The sequence below is a fragment of the Xylocopa sonorina genome, chromosome 8 (assembly GCF_050948175.1).
Source record: "Xylocopa sonorina isolate GNS202 chromosome 8, iyXylSono1_principal, whole genome shotgun sequence".
Taxonomy (NCBI): Eukaryota; Metazoa; Arthropoda; class Insecta; order Hymenoptera; family Apidae; genus Xylocopa; species Xylocopa sonorina.
This window is the reverse complement of record NC_135200.1, coordinates 9,271,896-9,293,071: the sequence shown is the minus strand read 5'-3', so window position 1 is coordinate 9,293,071 and position 21,176 is coordinate 9,271,896. Positions and strand designations below refer to the sequence as shown.

At 34.1% G+C, this 21,176-nt stretch overlaps 5 protein-coding genes across 9 annotated transcripts; 2 read left to right on the top strand and 3 right to left on the bottom strand.

Moving 5' to 3' along the window:
* Nucleotides 1-2,574: 2,574 nt before the first annotated feature.
* LOC143426340 (multiple inositol polyphosphate phosphatase 1) lies at nucleotides 2,575-16,294 on the bottom strand. Its single transcript, XM_076899726.1, has 9 exons — nucleotides 16,285-16,294; nucleotides 4,303-4,477; nucleotides 3,911-4,221; nucleotides 3,711-3,836; nucleotides 3,491-3,635; nucleotides 3,308-3,408; nucleotides 3,112-3,221; nucleotides 2,843-3,037; nucleotides 2,575-2,769 (listed from the first exon to the last, which is right to left on the bottom strand). The coding sequence occupies exons 1-9, from the start codon at nucleotides 16,288-16,290 to the stop codon at nucleotides 2,601-2,603; spliced, it is 1,338 nt and encodes a 445-aa protein (XP_076755841.1). The 5' UTR covers nucleotides 16,291-16,294; the 3' UTR covers nucleotides 2,575-2,600.
* Mip40 (Myb-interacting protein 40) lies at nucleotides 5,096-6,751 on the top strand. The gene is made up of 7 exons (XM_076899727.1): nucleotides 5,096-5,114; nucleotides 5,200-5,278; nucleotides 5,371-5,509; nucleotides 5,586-5,804; nucleotides 6,053-6,236; nucleotides 6,344-6,492; nucleotides 6,617-6,751. The coding sequence occupies exons 2-7, from the start codon at nucleotides 5,200-5,202 to the stop codon at nucleotides 6,636-6,638; spliced, it is 792 nt and encodes a 263-aa protein (XP_076755842.1). The 5' UTR covers nucleotides 5,096-5,114; the 3' UTR covers nucleotides 6,639-6,751.
* LOC143426339 (ankyrin repeat domain-containing protein 13D) lies at nucleotides 7,740-13,093 on the bottom strand. Of its 4 annotated transcripts, none has more exons than XM_076899723.1 (14): nucleotides 12,747-13,093; nucleotides 11,770-11,905; nucleotides 11,569-11,693; nucleotides 11,362-11,407; nucleotides 11,145-11,288; nucleotides 10,925-10,996; nucleotides 10,260-10,440; nucleotides 9,945-10,170; nucleotides 9,742-9,870; nucleotides 9,363-9,513; nucleotides 9,114-9,275; nucleotides 8,907-9,007; nucleotides 8,742-8,830; nucleotides 7,740-8,189 (listed from the first exon to the last, which is right to left on the bottom strand). In XM_076899723.1, exons 1-14 carry the CDS (start codon nucleotides 12,843-12,845, stop codon nucleotides 7,949-7,951), a joined length of 1,902 nt encoding a protein of 633 aa, XP_076755838.1. In that variant the 5' UTR covers nucleotides 12,846-13,093; the 3' UTR covers nucleotides 7,740-7,948. The 4 variants fall into 4 exon arrangements, with proteins under 4 accessions (XP_076755838.1, XP_076755837.1, XP_076755839.1 ...); XM_076899722.1 differs by having other exon boundaries at nucleotides 8,907-9,010; nucleotides 12,747-13,092; XM_076899724.1 differs by lacking the exon at nucleotides 10,925-10,996 and having other exon boundaries at nucleotides 8,907-9,010; nucleotides 12,747-13,091.
* On the top strand, nucleotides 13,876-18,978 carry Ksr (kinase suppressor of ras). 2 transcript variants are annotated; one of them, XM_076899719.1, is made up of 16 exons: nucleotides 13,877-14,231; nucleotides 14,721-14,864; nucleotides 14,952-15,099; nucleotides 15,175-15,438; nucleotides 15,513-15,666; nucleotides 15,762-15,940; nucleotides 16,023-16,280; nucleotides 16,339-16,478; nucleotides 16,570-16,693; nucleotides 16,752-16,960; nucleotides 17,032-17,208; nucleotides 17,601-17,786; nucleotides 17,886-18,019; nucleotides 18,108-18,245; nucleotides 18,389-18,518; nucleotides 18,646-18,978. In XM_076899719.1, exons 1-16 carry the CDS (start codon nucleotides 14,079-14,081, stop codon nucleotides 18,796-18,798), a joined length of 2,691 nt encoding a protein of 896 aa, XP_076755834.1. In that variant the 5' UTR covers nucleotides 13,877-14,078; the 3' UTR covers nucleotides 18,799-18,978. The 2 variants fall into 2 exon arrangements, with proteins under 2 accessions (XP_076755836.1, XP_076755834.1); XM_076899721.1 differs by lacking the exons at nucleotides 16,339-16,478; nucleotides 16,570-16,693 and having other exon boundaries at nucleotides 13,876-14,231.
* Nucleotides 18,979-19,019: 41 nt separating this feature from the next.
* LOC143426342 (lys-63-specific deubiquitinase BRCC36) lies at nucleotides 19,020-20,800 on the bottom strand. Its single transcript, XM_076899728.1, has 7 exons — nucleotides 20,574-20,800; nucleotides 20,206-20,373; nucleotides 19,899-20,103; nucleotides 19,727-19,815; nucleotides 19,553-19,657; nucleotides 19,377-19,479; nucleotides 19,020-19,299 (listed from the first exon to the last, which is right to left on the bottom strand). The coding sequence occupies exons 2-7, from the start codon at nucleotides 20,320-20,322 to the stop codon at nucleotides 19,154-19,156; spliced, it is 765 nt and encodes a 254-aa protein (XP_076755843.1). The 5' UTR covers nucleotides 20,323-20,373; nucleotides 20,574-20,800; the 3' UTR covers nucleotides 19,020-19,153.
* Nucleotides 20,801-21,176: the final 376 nt, after the last annotated feature.

The window sequence follows — 21,176 nt, the reverse complement described above, 5'->3', positions numbered from 1 at the left end:
TGTTTATAACAAATTTTCCACATTATTATTATTACATCGTGCACAAAATTAATATACTCAATCGTATCCGAATGATTCATCCCCCAATTCCACGGTTTACCTGTTACAGCTTAACCGCGAGATCGACGCGAAGCGTGCCACAATATCCGTCGAAGGAAATATAAAAAGAGTAATTTCCACGTCCCCTCGATTCGAACGACTAATAGCTAGGAATAATATCCGACCTCGATTCACCTGGCTGGGAAACGCCAAGGAACCGCGTAGGATAGGTTAAAAAGAACGTCGAACAAGTGAAAAAGGAAGAGACCTGACGGGAGAAGAGATAAGTAAAGAGAGAAAACGGTATCGGTCGCAAAAGAGAGAGTGAGAGAGACGAACACGGAATTCCATCGTAAAGTAACGCGGTGCCAGTGATTTGCGACTGGTCCTGCGAGTATTTCCGTGGCCACGACAAAATAAATTGTTGTTCCCCCTTGAGAGTTCGAGGAGGACGAACCCGGTGCCCGCGAATGCCCCAAACAATAACGTTAGTACCTTCGGGAGGAAATGAGGGGCCCTCTCGTTCCCCCTCTGTCTCTATCCGCGCTTCGACCTGTGCCCGTTGCGATCTCGCTTCAACCCCCGCGTCCACCCCCGTTCAGGAACGAAATTTATGATGCGTCGCGCATTTATATTCCCGCGCCCACCATAAATTTAACTTTACGCGCATGTAAGTGGCTCCCACTTTTGTTCATAGATTCCTACGGCTGTCAGATTTATGCCCGCGTACGTGCCACGATTCGACGCCCGAGACACGGTTGGGGCGGTCACGGTGAAGCGGCGAGGTAACGTCCCTCCGTCGAACGATCGCCCGCAATTATACGGTGACGTCGAGAGATCGCCGATCGGGAACTAACGGCGGGTGCCCTGGATTTTCCGCGATTTCGGTTATTTGTCGAGCGTCTCCTTTCGCCGTTCGACACGCGGAAAGAGCTCGGCTACCGACAACGGAGATAAATCCGGGCTGTTTCAGATAAATCGGATACGTGGCGCGCGTCCCTGCTACGGTGAAACTCTGACCCAAGCGTAGCGGAAGTGTATGGCACGGTACCACTTGCGACACGATGATAGCGCATGCTTTAACTATTAAATAGCGAAAAGAACGATATAAGAATAAAGCGAGAAAAGGAAACAGGATTCAGTAATTAAAAATAGCGATAATGTAAGGGTAGTAAAAAAGGAAACCTTGTAGGAATTGGAAATTGGATTTACAGCTACCATCGAATACTTCCTTCCTCCAATCCCTCGCATAACGTGATTCAATCATATCTTACAAGTTTTCGAAAATAAGCCGTGTCCCGGATAAATGGGAGGAAAATTTTCACCGTTCGACCGAGGCGAGGTGAAAGAACCTTTCGGAATAGAATTCCAGCCTTAACCTCTGCTCGCCTGGTGAAAACCGTTTGATAAAGCCCGCGGACTAATCCCACCCGTTTCCTCGATAGATCCGCCAACGAGAAAGAGGGGGGAAAAAAAGGTGGAGATCGATCTCGACCGCGAGGCGCACGGATCGAACCCGATTCTCGTGGAAAAAAGTTTCTCACCCAGCCTCGTAACCCTATATTACATCGACGGGCACCGTGCGATGATCGGTTTACGGGAAATCGTCGGCTCTTTCGTCCCGGGGCCGTTTATCCTCGTAAAAAGGTGGGAGCCAATCGGGAGGCAACGCGGACAGATCGTGAGGGGTAGCGAACGGGAAAGCTTTCGCTCTAAAAGAAGTTGAACTTTCACGAGCTTTTTTTCAACCCCGCTCCCCACGTTCCTTAACCGTTTGGCATTATTAAAGCCGCACCCAGAATTTCCATGAGGATATCAGCGAGATAATAGGATGAGATCGCACCGTTTACCAGCAACGCTGTGCGGATGCTTAAGTCAAATCCAGAATTTTGTTGCTAAAAAAGAGCAGCTAAGATATCGAACGATAGATCTTTGAACGTTACCTAATATAGAAGATATGGATTTTTTTATTCTACTGTCATCACGTTTTAATGAGATTGTGCTTCATAAGTGCACTCATTGATGTCTATAAATAACTGCAATAACGAAGTATGCATGTAAATGCATAATTTGTGTGCACAGAACTTAATTCATATTTTCGATAATGATGTCAATGATAATGTATGTAATTGAACAAGAGTGTGTATTAATGAAAGAAATTGAAGAACAGAACGAAAATGATAATAGATTAACAATTGGAAAAACTATGCAGTTGGTAAAAAAGGTGACGTACGTACCTCAGAAACAGAGACACACCTTACCGACGCGACGAGACATCACACACTGGCGGGTTGTGTCTGTTCAGCCAACCGTATCCTGTACATCCACGCATGTGCGAGAACGTTATCCCCTATTTCGCTCCTACACTCAGTTGACAATGTTATCTCCTACTCCGCATTCACTCTACAACGCATCAAACTAAAATTTTCTTATGCGAATACATAACTTTTATTCTCGTCTTCCTTAAAGAAGAAAATTCTTCCAATATAATGTATATAAATATAATGTACAAACTAACAATTTGTCCGTTTCTTCAAGTCTTTTACGATTTTATATCTCTTCTACGATGATTCTTCTAGTGAACACATTGCTTCAAATTCGCACTCTTGTTCTTGATCGGGATAAAGAGCTTTCATAATAGACAATGGGCATGGCATGTCCATAGGACAACCTGGTAGATACAATGGTCTTTCTTGATGCATGAAAAGAACACTGGGAACTCCAGAGCAACTAAATTAAAAAGCAGGACATTATAATGTTGTAATTATTACGTTATATGTAAAATATACTAATAAATAATTACTCATATAAGACAAACGCGATGTTTGATGCAAATGAATCTATGATCCCAGTTCTCCAAGCTCTATAATCTGCATATAATGAAAATGAATCATGCGTCAAATGTTGATCATCTTTAGCAACTCCTAATAAAGCTAATAATTTCAAAATGGTTCCAGAATGAGTAAAATACGCTGATACCAATGGTCCCTCCACTGATCTATGAATCAAAACCAAAGTTTAATTGTGTATATTATAATTGATGTAAATAAATATTGAGTAAACTACTTTTACCCAAAAAAGTTGAAGACATCTCTCATAGCAGGGCATGCCTGTTCGTAAGACAATTTGTGACCATATCCATCTATCCAATAATATTCTAAGTCATCTGCAAACTCGAGTATCTAAATACCATTTACAATTACGAAAGAAATCAAATTAGTAAAGTTACTCAAAAAAACAATCCAATTTCAGAACTTTTAAAACTTACTTTAAAATCATGCAGCGAAAATATTTTACACCATGGTGATTCAGTCTCAGTATGCCACGCGGTTTCAAATCCACACATCAAATACATCAGATGTACACTTTCTGAAATGTATACACTTATCAAACTAAGCTACATTCTTTTGTCCACTGTTGTGTTGTATATCAAAACTAATGAACTATATACCATGATCAATTTGATATCCAATGCGTTGAGAAACTTCCCTCAGCATCTTCTTGTAAATTTCGCTCTTCAAGAATTTTTCTTTCTCCACTTGCGCATTTGGATTCTTATCTACTTCAAACCGCCAACGTTGGCAACGCTTATAAAACTAAAAACAACTTAAAAACAGAATGATCAAAAACTGAAAGATCGCGTAGATGTAAAATCAAATTATGTTAATTACTCTCAGCACAGGATCTTTATGTTCTGGTTCTGGATACTGAACTTCATAACTATTGCGTCTACCAAATAAACCAGTGGCAAAGTTCTTTGCACTTTCTTCCGTACGTTGAGTGGCAGTATACTTAAACTAAAAATTAATATTCTTATTTAATAAAAATAGTTAGCAACTGGCATCAAAAGTAGGAGTTTCATTTCTTTTACCCTATAAGTTTGATTGTCATAGACTTCAGACATAAGAGTAGGAAATCTGGATTGATATCTTTCTCCGATATCAATCATTTCATTTTCACCCTCCTCCGCTAATTTCATAATATCACCTTCGCTAAAGGTAACAGTCCAATCTTCAAATAAAATTGCATCTTCCTTCGTCAATTTTGTTTGATTTCTTTCATAGTTCTTTAAAATAATGTTTCTTAACTTTGGTAATCTTTCAATCATGGACGATATATACTTTTTACCAGGGTATCTTGTACCGTGTCTTATAATTAACCAGATCTTTTTTGGGTTACAACCTGCAATTAAGACCAACAGCAATTTTACATGAACAGTATGATAAAAAATAAACGTATAGCTTTTAGATATATAAATACTACCAGAGTATTCAAAAGGATTATCGTCATGGTTTGATATGAACCTATATGGTGTTTTCGTTCCTAGTCTACATCTATAATCGTTGTTGTTATACAAAAGACAATTATATACAAAAGCGTGCGCTACACTTATTGTGATAATAATTAAAAATCCTTTAACATTCAATATGCACTGCATCTTCACAGTAACCTTCAATTGTCCAGCAAAATGTTCTTAATACAAAACTACGTAAAACTACACACAATGATTTAACCTTTATGTTTGTAGGACTTTTAAATATACCCGGACAACACAACAAGTCACACCACACTTCAAAAAGCACCAGCGCCCCCAGGTTCCGTAACGCCACAGGGATATCATCCAGACTTGTTTTATATGTCCTGTTTTAGAGGTAAGAGAGAGAAAGATTTATAAGAAAGCTATAGGAAAGAGTGAGACGGATGTTACCCCCTCTGCTCGAGAACCCGTGGCGCCATCTCCGTGAAAAGTGCTCAAACTGGTCGCTCAGCGTTATCGACAGCGAAGTGAACTACTCAAACACTAGCGCCATCTGTTGGAGAAGCGCTGAAACTGGTCGACTATTAGTTTCAGCACTTTCCACAGAGATGGCGCTAGTAGTTCTCCAATAGTTTACTTTGCTGTCGATAATTATGTGCGACCAATTTGAGCTCTTTTCACACTTATATTATTCTGTTAATAAATGTAAATGAGAATAGTAGAAATACTTTTAACTCTGGACAATTTTTGTTAACCAGAAAAAAATTAAATACACAGAATTTTATGCACATATAAAAATTAACCTACTTACTGTAAGGTATGTTATAACTATAAATTAAAGACTGTTATAAATATTTGTGCAACATGTTTAGAATAGTAAATTAAATTATGTCTGAATTTAGATGGGGAAGAAAAGAAATATTCAACCACCACCGGCACCAATACCTGGTCGAGTAAAAGTAGAAATAAAAGATGAATTGGGTAATACAAAATGTTTCATTCATCTACTTGGTAGTGTTTTATAAATGTGTGTGTACTGTAGCTTGTTATAATATTAAAATATATTTCATCAGGAGATAGCGATGTACTTGTCGCAAGGGATCGTTTAAAAGGAGCACTCAGAGAGTTATTGCAACATAGCGATACAGGGTCATCTGCAGATTCAAGCGAAGAAAATTCTACTCAAGATTACAAACATCAAGTGAAAAAACTGTAATTTCTTTTTCGATATACAATTACATTTTCTTCTTTTTTTTTTGTCATTAAGATTTGTGTCCTTTATTTACAGTGATAACATGTATAGATTAAAATCAGCCAACTTTCAGCAACCACGTAAAGTACGACGCCGTAGACAGATACAAATGGATACAGCATTCCATCATACTTATGTTATGAAGTTATTTGATAGAAGCGTTGATTTAGCACAATTTCAAGAAGACACACCACTTTACCCTATATGCAGGGCATGGATGGCAAATCAACCAAGAAATCCTAATCTCATTCCAAAGTGAGTAACAGAAAATAATTGTAAATCATTAAATGTTTAAATATTATTCATTCATTTTGATTTTCATACATAACTATCTTAGGCTATTTAATTATTTCTAATACAATTTTATATACATACCATTACTAATATTAACTCGATGATATTAATTCAATTAAACGTAAAAGAAATCATTTAATTCTCTTCATTACAGATATATTAAGATTAAAATGTGATATGAGAAAAAAAGTTTTGTTTTCTTTGCTTAGGATACGTAGTCCAAGTCCAGAAATAGTAAATGAAGTTAATATAAGTAATAATATATTGGACAGTAATGGAGAAATTCGTGATATATATTATTTGCCGCCTCCACTTCCTTGTGAAGAAGCTATACCTAGAAATCGTATACCCTCGCCAATACCTAAGGAGAGTGAAGTTTTGAATTTAGATTATGTAAGATATCTACTAAGTGGAGTTTTTGTAGTTTACATATCTAATATGATATTGTAATCAATAATTACATCATTATAAATACATATGTTGTGTATAATACATTGTAGGACGGACAGGCTTTGAAATCGCGAGAAACATTATTACGAGACCACAGAGTACATTGGAACGCTGTGCGCAAAAAGTGGCATCAACAAGCGCATAAAAATGAACAACGTTTTGCACAAAGTGCAAATATATTAAACACTATATTTAAAAGGTTCGTATATATATAATATTGGAATTATATGGAGAAACAAAGTGGAATTATGTAAAAATATTTTTGACATTATATTTGATGCTGTGAAACATAATTTTATTATAAAACATCATGTCTATTTTAGGGCACAATCAGAATTTGAATAGAGCCCATTACTGGCAGATTGATTCACTGTCGACTATTGGTAATAAATTAAATATTATTTCTGCTCGAACGTCATATAAATATCTTTTTTCCATCATGTTCTTCTACGCACATTTTATTTTATACATATAATTATACCTGTTGTATACTACTTGTAGAAATATACTTTTTTATTACAATATAACTAATGTACTGCTATTATGTTCCGTTGAGAGCAATTAGTTCATGTATCAAAGAAATTCTGCGACAAGCAATAATTCATCTTTGGAATAGAAATTTTTACAGAACAGTGATATGTGATATTCAGATATATGACTTCATGTTTGATTCTCTTGACAAATTGTTGGTACACTAACAACAAGTTAATTAATGATGTTCTCTTTTCTTGTTTATTTCGTACATTTAATTTGTACTAAACATTTCAACGAAATTACTCATCTACTATGAATTAACTATAAAGAATAAATAATACACTTTTATTACATTTGTTGCTATTCTTAATAAATCGAAAAACCGCTACTTACAATTATTTTATCACGGGTATAAAAAGGAACTTGGAGTAGTTTGAATTGCCTGAACATTAAGAGAGGCAGTTATTTTTTAGTAAATTGTTACATATAGAACATTAATTAAAATATTAATCCGATATCTATTACTAGATTTTGATGCTAGAACTCTTTTGGAAATGCGACTCTAATTACTAGGAGAAAGGACAAAACGAATAACCGTTGAAGGCTTGAGAATTACAAGCTTTTTATTTGATAGATCGACAGTCGGAACTTATAGTATGTACTTTCAACAAGATTTTTTATCCCTATTTGATTGATTATTACTCGAATCGTACGTGATTCACTCGAATGTTAAAAATATTCTGACTGTTTTGTCAGAGCAATTGTAATTTTCAAGACTTCTGAGTATTACGTATATACCATGTTCCTCCGTGTACTACTCTCGATATTTTTTCATTTATATAAAATGTAGCTAAGAAATAAATATATATAACATAATTTAAATCATTTACTTTCATAGTTAATGCTATATTATTTCCACCATTTGACCTGTATTTCGTAACTATTTTATATATATATATATTTATATATATAATATATATAAATATATATAAATATATACTGTAATAACAAATGTCTGTTGTAAGCAACAGATTTATTTCTTAATGTACTTTATGAATTGTAGGAAATGATTCTCGCGCTTAACAACCACGCAGTGCGTGAGCAACCGGAAGATTTCACGTAATCGTGGAAGTATAATTTGATCGAATTTATTTTAATGACTATTGCACGTTTTTCAATGTTCACTTGTCTGTAAGAGACAACTCTAACACTTGACGAAATGTTTCTTCCTCCATTAATCGTCGCTGTTCTTCCTCTAATTGCTGTAACTCTGAAAGTCTTAATGCCAGTCTTAATTGTTCTGCTGTGTCTTCGAGTGATTCAGCATCTTCCACGTCGTTTGGAGACTTATCTGAATTACTCCGACCGCTCGCACATCCAGCAGTATTCTCCTGACACAGCGCTAGGCTTGCCTGAATAGCTCTGCATTAAACACGAAAATAAAAATACACAGTTGGTTTTTGGTAGAAAATTTTGTTCTTATTAAAATCCAAATGTTTATGCAAATTCATATTTTTATAAATCTAATTGAGAATTTGTTTTTTTCGTCTATAAATATTATACGTATATTGTGTTAAATATTACGTTAAGCATTTTTACATATTACGTGCACTTGGTATTTCTTATGAATGCATATCTATGCATAAACATCTGCAACCTACTCGTATTTTTCTGCGTAAGATAAGCATAAAAAATAACTATAATATAAAGAACAAAATATCTAAGAAAATTGAAAAATATGGTTTGTTAGCATTTGCTGCAATTCCTCAAATTTGCTGAAAAAATATTTAGATGTATATATGTGTTATTGGTTAAAATAATTATCATGTAATTAATATTTTGTAGCAATCTATCACCCACCTTCCTGGATTTGAATAGTCGAGCAAGATCACATGCAAAATAAAATGTTTAGAACTTTTAAAATAAAAGCAAAATATCTGAAACTGCACTCTTATAAATAATATATTCTCATACCTCTGCAGCTGCCTTTCTTCTTCCGTTGTCATGTTGGGCGTCGTAGGTCGAGATGGTTTCTGCGCCCTTAACGCCTCCCATATATCCACCTTAATAGTGTAAAAATTATAAATAGTATTAAGATTTTATTTAATAGGAATCAAATGAAATTATAAGTATTTGTACCTCATCACGTTCACTCCCAACTTCCAATAAACTTTGTTGAATAGCAAATTGCAGAAGATCATCTTCTTCCTCCATACTAAATTGTGTCCGCACTTCAGCACCTGCTAAGTATATAAATTACATAATACAAGAAGTACTTCCCTATGTAAGTCTTAGCAGCTACATGGACACAACGTCTTTCTTTAATAATATGAGCATTCATCTTACCTAGTTTCACATATCCCACTGGTGCTTCGAAACAAACATCATCAACCAAACAGGTCATTCTGTTAGTTTCTTGTAAACGCCCTACATGAGGAACTTCTTGATCCATGCCAAAAATATTCCCAAACGTTATTCTGGCGTTTAATATATGAAACAGAGGAATTTCTACAAAAAAATATTAATAAAACTTTTATAACATAAGATCTCTATTATAGTAAAAGGAAAGAAAAGAAAATGCAATTAAAAACTTACCAATTTTTACAGGGAATCCAGCTGGTAGTTGCATTTGAATAAAATCTTTTAATTTAGCAAAATGTGAACTAGATATCGCCATAAGATCGACGATAGGCATAATTTGTTCTTGAAGACTTAATGGATATTGTTCACTGAGCCATAAAGTTGCCTGCAATTTCATACTAAACTATATTCATATTATATAGAAATATTACATTGGGTGGTAACATATGTAATTTTAATTAAAATAAATTAATTTTTATTTTAATTCATATATCTTTATAAATTTAAGTATGTGTCATTTAAGTACTGATTCTGATTAAAGCATAAGTAGACAGTACATTTCATATGTTACGTTCAACTCAAACGTTATAAGTATAATCTTTAATTATGATACCTTAAACTTCTGAATTTTTGTATTAACTTCTTTTGGTCTACCTATATCCCTTCCATTTAAATCAACATCTGGATCAAAATATTCCTCAGCTGTTATATTAGAAGGATTCCCAATATTGCTATACTCTTCCTAAAACGATCACTAAATAAGTTTTACTGCAATGTGCACTATATGTGGTAAAATGATTACAAAGGAAAAATTACACTAGTAGCTGCGCTATTACTGTTCTCTTGCTGTTGTTCCGCCATGCCAAGAAATGACTGAAGAGGTGTACGAGGAGCACGAGCCCGTGCCTTGTCGGGTTCGGACAAATGTTCCAATCGAGTTTTTGTTATTAATTCTACATTACATGCACTAAACACCTTACACTCATGTCCATTAACTACTTCACTTTTATCAGAACGCCATCCCCATAAACCAGCTTTATTGCTAATTGAATAAATCATTTCGAATGAATACATATAAATCCAATAATAAAGTATACTCACAACTTAGAGATAATAAACTGAGACAATTACCGCTCAAAACTAATTTTATCCGTATCTATATATGTAGTAACTATCGGATTTGTAAGTCGAGCCAATACACCTTCCTCAGACGGTTCCATTAATTGCATATCGTCGATATCTACGAGTTTAATGTGCTCGACATATACCTTTCTCGTTTTATGATCTACTTCCATCATTGTTGCTCCATCATCTGCATAAATAAGTATTATTTTTAAAACTCGGATATATATAAATAAAAATATCAGAATAAAGCTTCCACATTATTCTATAATGTAATATAATTTATAGTTTATTACTAATATTGATAGCTCTAATTATTACTTGCCAAATAATTCTTATTCAAATATATTTAATTACTGGCACTAGTATATCATACATGTATATTATACATGTATGCACAATGTACGTACAATGTATATTAGAATTATTTTCACTGTAATATTAATTGCACTTACCATATAAAAACATTAAACTTAACATACTAATTATTTAAACTTAATATGTATATTAATCTTTTTTAAAACAATAAGTTTGCAAAAAATTAATAATATATAGAAATAAATGTATATATATGTATAAGAAACATGTAAGGAAATTTTTCTATACTTCACAATGTATTATAATATTTTCTACAACCCTGCACATCACATTAATTTTAAAAATAGTTCTGTCACCTGACTCATGTCCCACCATACTGAACACATAACTCCGTTCACATCTAATTGCCACAGGTACTTGTGACGCAGCTTGCATTTAATATATACAATTAAAGAACAAATGAAGAAATCTACTATTATTATGAAAGGAAAACACACACGCAAGAAAGAACTAAAGATTAAAATAAATTTAACCAAGTTCTGACGTTCATGCAATAAACCTCATTTAAGTACTCACTTTGTCCTTTGAACACATAACTACGGTTTCCTCGTTGCCACTTTGTATGATCAAACCCTAATAAAGTTGTATCGATTCGTACATTGCTGCCCTGTTTGTATACCTTGTATGTGTCACTAGGACATATTCTAGAGGCAAGAGGAACTAATAATAGATAAAACGTTAGTTTAATACTTATAATCAAAGGTAATAAAAAAATATGCAGCTTTATAGTTACCCCAACTAGTAAATTCCCATTTCATTTCTACGTAAAAATCAGGAGCCTGAAAATATTGTTTCCTTTATTAAAACATCATCGTCACTCTCTATTCTCTCCATGCATTTATAACTAATTTATAAGCATTCACAAGTCTTTGGCACTTGGAAAAGGTGCGTAATTTACATAAATGTAAAAATGTTTGCATAGTATTTAGAATGGTCGTACTTGTTTAAGTTTGTGAAGCAATTCTGGAATACCAGCTACCCGATTACAATATCTTTGATAATCCCTATGCGCTAGCACCATCTGTATTAGCTCAGGGTTTCCTGTACCAACTGCTTCTTGAACCACTGTAATGATAACAAGATTGAAATTGCCTTACTAACTAATCCATCAGTTTGATATTTAAAATCGCATAGGTATTACCAGTCCATCCTTGATTGTTCTCTGTATTAACATTAGCCTCGTGTTGCAATAATACCCCAACAGTTTCGATATGACCTAAAGTCACAGCTAACATCAATGGTGTTCTTCCTCTATTGTCAGGTTTTTCGATATCATGCTATAAAAGAGTACAATGTAATTAATTTGTTAATATACACTAGTTCTAATCGTAATTATCATCTCTTTTACTAAGATATTTTAAATACGTTTATTTATAAGAGAAAGAAAGAAAGAAGGTGAGAGAGAAAGAAAGATTCCAAACGTATAAACTATGCAAACAGATAAGCATTAAAATACGTTTCAAGTTTTCCTTATACGTGACGTTAGAGCTGTCAACCAACAACAGCTCTATTCAGTACTATATAGCGCGTTTCTAAACCTTATCAAAATTGATCAATGCATAATATTAAAAGCTACAAGTCATTGAACATTTATGGTTTCTAACTCATACAAGGCTTCACTCATGAGATCCTCTGACACACAGTATCAGATGAATTTCTTAGATCAATAAATCATAAAGTTTAATCAACATCTACGATATGGAAATTGAATCGCATTCGTCGTACGGTGTTAACACCGCAGAAGGTGCAAATTTCTGAAATAAACACAACTGATATTTTCAAATAAAATACAAGCAAGAAATAGTTAGTGAAATGTCAATAAAGATATTTTTATCACATGTACGTGTACGTTTCTTTTCTTTATCACTGTTCAAGTCGAGTACTCTGTCTCTCTTCGCCAACACTGACAAAATGAAATACAAACAAACTGACATCTGTCACGTAATCGGTTCGTAGCGGAAAAAGAAGCAAAAAAGAAGAAAAAGAAACAATTGCCAATTCCCGTATCTTTATTGTCACCATCTGTTCGATCACACAAGTACCGCTCACGATAACGTCGAGCACAATTAACGAATCGAATGACACTTATTACTTTTTTTTTTTTTTTTTTTTACCAACCAGCTTCGTAGATAATTCCTCCTCGAGCTCTACGTAATTGTTATTCCACACTAGCCAATGGAGCGGATAATTTTTTTTTATCGTGTCTATATTCACCATCTCTATAAAGTCTTGCTAACCGCTAACATGCAACACCAGTGATTATTATAAATCCCACGAGTCGGCCGCGCAACACAGAATTTCGCCCGACGAATACATGACACCAAAACGGATAAGCTGGAATAAGCAACGAACGAATTTGATCATTCATCGACCGGGCAAGACAGCTAGATAAGAAACCTCGGATATCATATTGAATGCATAAAGTGACGGAAAGAGATGTTGCGAGTGGCGCTTATACACATGTAGACGTAATTCGATATATCCACCGAACGTTCTCAAACCTACACGATTTCATTTCTGCTCGAGAACCACCTTTAAACGTACACTTAAGCGATAATATAAAACACCAGATATATATATATATACACATGCATACACAATACAAAAATTAATTCGTTCGAAACGATAACAAAATCATACATACGTAATCGCAAAGTAGATAACCATGGATCACGATCCCAACGAAGAAGTCCAATATTAAACTTAAAAAACAGAAAATAATTCTATATCATTGATGAATAATTATAAAGTACTTTTATACGTGATATTCGATAAATGAAATAAACTTTCGTAGGGATAATTATTTGTTAGATTTTAGGGGGAAATTGATGAAATTGTATTCAAATATTAAACTTAAAAAACAGAAAATAATTCTATATCATTGATGAACAATTATAAAATACTTTTATACTTCACATCGAATAAATAAGATAAACTTTCGTAGGGATAATTATTTGCTAGATTTTAGGGGAAAATTGATGAAATTGTATTCAAATATTAAACTTAAAAAACAGAAAATAATTCTATATCATTGATGAACAATTATAAAATACTTTTATACTTCACATCGAATAAATAAGATAAACTTTCGTAGGGACAATTATTTGCTAGATTTTAGGGGAAAATTGTTGAAATTGTATTCAAAGCTTTTACCTAGGAATGTATTTGCTGAAGAGAGTTGGGGTGGGGGGTATGGTCGAATGGAGGATGGTTTTGCGAACGCAACAGTGTCGCTCGAATGAACGCGCTGAGATCCCGGATTGTCGGGCACCGATTGACGTCACCGATAGGCGGCCAAGATGGTTGTCAATGTTGATAAGTGGTTTGGTTACACGGAGAGTCAGTGATAAAGCCGCGGCCGTGCGGAACCCCGTGCGAGCGGAATTATGCCTGTGAAATAGGTAACGGAGTCGCGTAGAACGTAACCAGGGGTCGTCGTCGTGCCGCGGGATGGCGGACAACGAAGATGCGGAACAGGAAAACCGTCGAGCCTTAGACGTCGTTCAATCCATGATTGACATCTCCGCTGATCGGCTCGAAGGCTTGAGGACCCAATGTTCGACCAGTGCAGAGCTCACGCAACAGGAAATCCGAACGCTCGAGGTACCTCGAAGGCCGCGCGATATTCTCGATCCTTACAGAATTCCTCTTTCTTCGCGTTACCTTCGGCACGGATCGCCTTGACCTCGTGAAGGGCTGCTTCGTGATTGTCAACAAGTTGCAAATGCAATTTTTTTCGCTATTTACTCGAAGCTTGTCTATGATCTAGTCTGTTGACAGTTTGGGCAGCTGAATCTTTTCGTACCTTCTTTCTCGAGTACAATCGTTTATTGTTTTTTTTTATTGTTACATGTGGGGTAAGAGTAAAGAAATTTAATTTGAAGTTGTTAAACGCAAGTTGGATTATTGAGGAGAAGGGTCAGAGGGGTAGAGCGGTAAAAGATTTGTTTAATGTTTTAAGTAATCTCAGCAGTGATTTTAAATGGAATTATTGTTAAGTAGGTTGTGATTTAAAGATCAATAGTTGTATTCTTTGTAAGCGCAAGCTTAAACTTAATCTTGTTATTCATACGAATGAAACGCACATTTTAGGGGAAACTGATCAAATTATATTCAAAGCAACTTGTAACCAAAGCCAAATTGGCTTTAGACGAATCATTGCCTGCAGAGATGAAACAATATCCATCTTTACAGCAATGGTTAAGAGTAGTAGGACTTACTCAAGAGTCTATTCAGGTACAAATAACTTTCAGAGAAGTAACCATTATTTTTATTTCATTAATTGGTTGTAATCGAAAGCTGAGCGATTATTTCAAATTTTAGATGATCTGTTCTAAAGCTAACTCGCTCGAAGCTCTAAAAGAGAAGTCTGAGCACGAGTTAGGTACTATGTTGGGAGAGTATAATGTTAAACACGAGGAAGAATTACGTAGACTTTGCAGGGCATTGCACAATCTTCGTCGATATATGGGTAACAATTGATTAAAGTTCTTAATGTTCAAGGCATTTAGTTTTCTTATTATTTTATGTAATATATTTTCTCCAGAGGTTCTCTTGAAAGGAGATATAGATAACAGTGATATGAATTTATATTGGGATTCCTGGGATAGGCATCATTTAAGAACAGGAGCATCTCCTAGACCAGCAAGATCTCGTACGACAAGATGTTCTGTTCCTTCAGAAGACAGCATTCCATATCATAATAATAACAACAATCTTAACAGTGATACATTAGCACAAGCTTCTTCCGTTACATCTTTGTCATCAATTAGTCCCCCTTCCACTCCACTTTTACAAAGAACAGCTCGTGGTAAGTGTTAGGTGTGAATTTTTCTTCTGTTAGCGAGACAATTGTGTGAAATTTTATTTTTTCCTTTTACACAGGAATTAAGTTTCCAACAACTCCTCCTCCCTGTAAAAAACATCAAATAGGTTTACAGAATACAATATCGCAACCAGAAGTGTTTCCTTTAACTAAGTCAAAATCTCATGAATCACAATTAGCTAACCGTCTTGAAAATGGAGATACAGCTTCAAGGTAAAAGCTTGATACTTTTATAGGAATCAATAATAGTTATAACAATGAATCCAAAAAAGAATCCGCATTGATTATTCTTTTTATTATTTTCATAGTTGTGGAAGTGATTCTGTTGGTACTGGAGGTCGAAAAAATCGTTTACCTACAGAATCTGGATCTACTAGTAGCAATGCAGATATTACAGGAGAAAATCTCTTGCCGAACAGTAATAGTCCTATTAAGTCACCACCTTATTCTAATGCTGAAAGCGATGATAACAGTTTTAAGGGAACAGGTAATGATAATTCTGTATTTAAAAAGTTGAAAATTCTTAAAAATTGTATAAGAATGCTACTGTTTGTTTCATTTTTTTATAGTAACAAGTCTCCAAGTGCCAAAGTCACCGCGTACTCCGACTGTAACACGGGGAATGGCCCATATAATTGCTCACCGCTTTACCACAACGTTTAAAATGTTGACAACGTGTGACTTTTGCGAAAAGCAGATGTTTACAGGCTTGAAATGCAGAGAATGTAGATATAAATGTCATCGAGATTGTGAGCCGAAGGTACCACCGTCTTGTGGCTTACCTCAAGAACTCATCGACGAGTTTAAAAGAACCGTACAAGGTGACGGTACGTACATAATAATTTTTTGCAATTGCATTAATATAATGCAAAACTAAATTTGTAGGTAAAGTAAATGTTTCTCCAATACTAAGCAAGCCTGGTATAACATCTCCTAATCACCATAGTTCGAATTTATTGAGCTCTTTAAGTCGAAGGGATCGAAAACGATCACATCCACATTCTTCTATGAACATACCTTGTCAGGTATATTCAAATGTTTCCAATGCTTTTTTTCTCCTTTAAAAGTCTAGAGATTTCTTTCTTTAATAAATTTACAAAAACGTTTACTTATTAGGGCGCGGATTCTAGTTCAAATAACTCGAGCTGTAATAGCTCAACGCCTTCTAGTCCAGCTTTGCTACCTGCCAATACTAGCCAAACCCCACAGGCACCTGCCAAACAACAGTTCCATTTTCCAGGTATTTGATACATAACATGTTTTATCGAATGACAAATTTTATTTTATGTTATTTTCAGATGTTGTGCTCGATGAGAAAGGTGTTACATTAGAGAATCGTGGACTCGAAGGTACAACAATGTCGAGCGATAGCGAAAGAACAGTGAGCATTTCGGGGTCTGGTAGCGTTAGCACAGATTCAGAACGAACACCTGTTAGGGTTGATTCTCAAGATTCTCAAGTATCTGACGGGGAACCAGGGGATAGCCGTTGGCCTCGACAAAATAGTGTACGTAATTTCATTATAACGTTATATTTTTATGTTATTATTATTATATTTAAATTAATTTAACATTGTAGTTATCTATGCGAGAATGGGATATTCCTTATGATGAACTAAAAATTGGAGAACCCATAGGTACTGGAAGATTTGGTACAGTATATCGAGGCTACTGGCATGGTAATGTTGCGATTAAAGTTCTGAATATGGACTATTATTTAGACGATGACAAAACGTTGGAAGCGTTCAAGTTAGAGGTACGTGTAAATAAATATATTATCTCTCCCTCTCTCCCTCTCTCTCTCTCTCTCTCTCTCTCTCTCTCTCTCTCTCTCTCTCTCTCTCTCTCTCTCTCTCTCTCTCTCTCTTTCTAACGCATATGTATTTGCTTACATGGAACACTAATTACTTAATCACAATACAAGTGAAAATATAACGAATTATTAGTCTTAACATAAATATAAATGTGCAATATTTACTTTTAAGATATAACAATATTAGCACATGATTCAGTTTTATAAATAATCGTTAACACGGGAAGTGATGAATAAAGCATGAGATTATAGTTTACTGTAAAATAGTTATATTTTTAATACGATTTATTAAAATTATATAATGTTCATTATCCAAATTATATTGAAATTTATAGGTGGCTACATTCCGAAAAACTAGACATGAAAATCTGGTTTTATTTATGGGAGCTTGCATGAAGCCTCCACGCTTGGCGATAGTGACTAGTATGAGCAAAGGCATGACTCTTTACACTCATATTCATTTGCGTAAAGATAAATTTAATATGAATAAAACCACTATCATCGCTCAACAGATTTCTCAGGTATATCCGTATAAAGAATATTAGATATGTCTTTCAATCTACATTATTGTTTTGACAAATTACAAATTAAAAAAATTTAACGTTACTTCTTTTATTCAGGGAATGGGATATCTTCATGCTCGTGGTATAATCCACAAAGATCTCAAAACCAAAAATATATTTCTTGAAAACGGAAAAGTTGTAATCACCGATTTCGGCTTGTTCAGTGTTACGAAGCTTTGTTATGGAAACAGGTAAAATCGTGTATTTCAATTGTATTATGTTTAACTGGTGTAGATAGTAATCACAATTGTATGTTTATTGGTTTTAATTTGTGAACAGAAAAGGGAACGCGCTGAGTATACCACCTGGCTGGTTATGTTATTTAGCTCCTGAAATTGTTCGACGACTGAGACCGCAACAGAATCGGGATCAGGAAGAATTACCCTTTACAGAAGCTTCTGATGTTTATGCGTTTGGGTCAGTATAAAAAGGAATAAGAAAATATAATCGTTTTACCTTTTCAACCGCGTGATTGTACGTGTACCATTCAAAAACTGTTTGCAGTTGGAAAAATGAATTTTAATTTTGGTTTTCAAATTTATAAAAAAATTGCTCTGTAGGACCGTATGGTATGAACTTTTATGTGGAGAATGGCCATTTAAAGGACAGCCTCCTGAAGCAATCATTTGGCAGGTTGGCAAAGGAATGAAGCAAACTTTAGCTAATTTGCAAGCCTCCCGTGATGTAAAGGTACAGAGTTCATATATATATATAATTGATATAATATCATTGTATATTGAATTTTCTCTTGAATTTTTCTAAACAATTCACGAGATTTGTATGATTATATATGATTGATTTCATTCTATATTTATAGAACATACTAATGCTTTGCTGGTCATACCATGCAGAAAATCGGCCCGACTTTGCAAAATTGTTAACTACTTTGGAAAAGCAGCCTCGCAAAAGGTTAGCGCGTAGCCCTTCTCATCCTATACATCTTTCTCGTTCTGCAGAATCCGTGTTTTGAATACATTTAAGTCTATTTAAATACACTGTTGTTCTTCGTAGTGTAAATATAGAACTGTGCAAATATTGCCAGATCTTTGTTCGTGAAAGGTAAAAATAAAAATAATCATTGAAAGATTCATTCGTTTGTCTTTCATTTGATTCAATGGAACTGTATTAAAATAAACGTGAAAACAAAATTGCTGATGTTTTATTTTTTAACTAATTACAAATCTTTTTTTTTGTTCTATAATAATAACAAATACCAAGTAAAAATTCATTGTCAAGATAAAAAGAATACTGAACTTAATATATTTATACCTATAATGTATAACACACAAGAAGATAAACATGATTTTTGGTTGTAAAAATGACGTTTATTCGTTGCACACTTTTTGTAGTTCTTGTAACTGTCTTCGAAGGTATGCAGCTCGTAATTTATTTAATGCTATCCTCTTTTCAAATGTTAATACCAAAGGCTTGGTAATTATATCCGTTATGTGAATTAACGTCCGTGTTCTCACTGTAATTAATAATCGATTTAATTCTTTTCTTCTGTTTAGGCTAAAAGTCATTAGATGCTGAAATAAATGAACTAACCAGCATTATTGTATATGCTAGCAAGAATATCCTGCTGATCTTTGTATGTTTCAGCAACCTCCTCTTCCTCTTGGACCAAAATTTTTAACAAATCTGTCATTGTCTAAAGAAAATATACAGAAGTTAGATCGTTATTATTGAAATTTTGTTTTCAATTACTATTGAAATAAGTTTACTTTTAAACAGGTGTTTGATATAGTTGGAGTATGTACAATTTCTAATGGAATTTCCCTTTCTTTATCATTGTGAGACTGAAAACAAGTTAAATAAATTTCTTGCTCCTGTAAAAAAAAACTTGTTGGTAAAAAATGCAAACATAATGGTATTAAAGTGACTTATTAACTGCTTACCTTAGATTCCTTGCTTTCTGAAAATACTGAAAATATTAAACCCACAAAACCATGGTCCATTATCTGATAAGTTGCTTGAGTTCTAACATCTGATAAAGAATTTATTATGATTAGACTATGATCTTTAACTTGAATCTGCTAAATATATTATTTAAAAGAACTCTATACTAACCAACCTGTGATGGACAAACTGTTATATGAGGATGAGAGTGGTACCATCCAAGAACCCGCACAGGACGCTTTAATTCCTCTTTCAACCGCTCTGCTTCGGCAACAGCTTTTAACAATTGCTCAGGTGAAATTTCCACTCTGTCTTTCTTTTTATCCAAACGTCTCAAAATAATGACAGCTATGACTTGAGCAACCCCACATAGTGTCTAACATAAATTATTGATAAGGTAATGACATTTTCTTATGACCATAAAATATGTTTATAAAAGAAAATATACATAGAATATCGAATACAGTGGCAAACGTACATCTCCAATTAGTAAACCCATTACTTCAAATTTTTCTGTTGACAAGGCATGCTGTAAGCATACCATATATACATCGGTTGGTAATTCAACTTTTGTTAAGGCAAATGCATCCATCATAAAAATCTTTGGTACAAGTACAATTCAACGTTAGCAACACAAACAGAGGATCTGTAATTAATCATTGCATTTAAGATTAATTGCTTACATACACGAACGAAGGATAAATTAAAAGATGTAACCAATAGCATTATTTGAAATCAGTTTAAGAGAAACTTAAAACTACTTAGAACCTATCATCACTGACATTGTTATTCTTATTCGATTTAAAACTATAAGAAACAGATACACAAATAAAATTAATTACCAACGCTTCTGTTTTATCAATGTTACAAGTCGCTGTTGGTTAACGTATGATTTAACATATGTATACAAGTATATATATATGTGCACAACTTTTTAAGGGCAATTAACAATATCGTTTAAATTCCCGTACTTTCGTATATTATATCTACATTTCTTATTACATAAATTACATATCATAACGCATTATAGTACTCGAAATAAAATAACATTTGTTACTATTCAATTGCAGGGGAAGAGCGAGCACTGATCTGCAGTTATTATTCTAGTTGCATCTCTCTTTGCATTCAAGATACACATACGTATATCTCTGTCCATCCCACCCCAATGATTCGAAGGTGGGCAGCGTTAAAGATTTTTTTTTTTTTATAAGAGAAACCCACATTACGCTAGTATGCAAATTATAACAATGTTACGTCGTTGCATCATACATATTTTTGAAAATCAATGCTCGATAAATCGCGTAACATATTATTCGTCAAAGATTTAACTTCGATGTTTCGACGCAAAATTTGTTATCGTCCGTAAAGAAGACGTGGCGAAGATATTTTTTTCAGAAACAATTTATTCCTTTCTCAACGTTAAATACCTATGTATTCTCTATGTTAAAT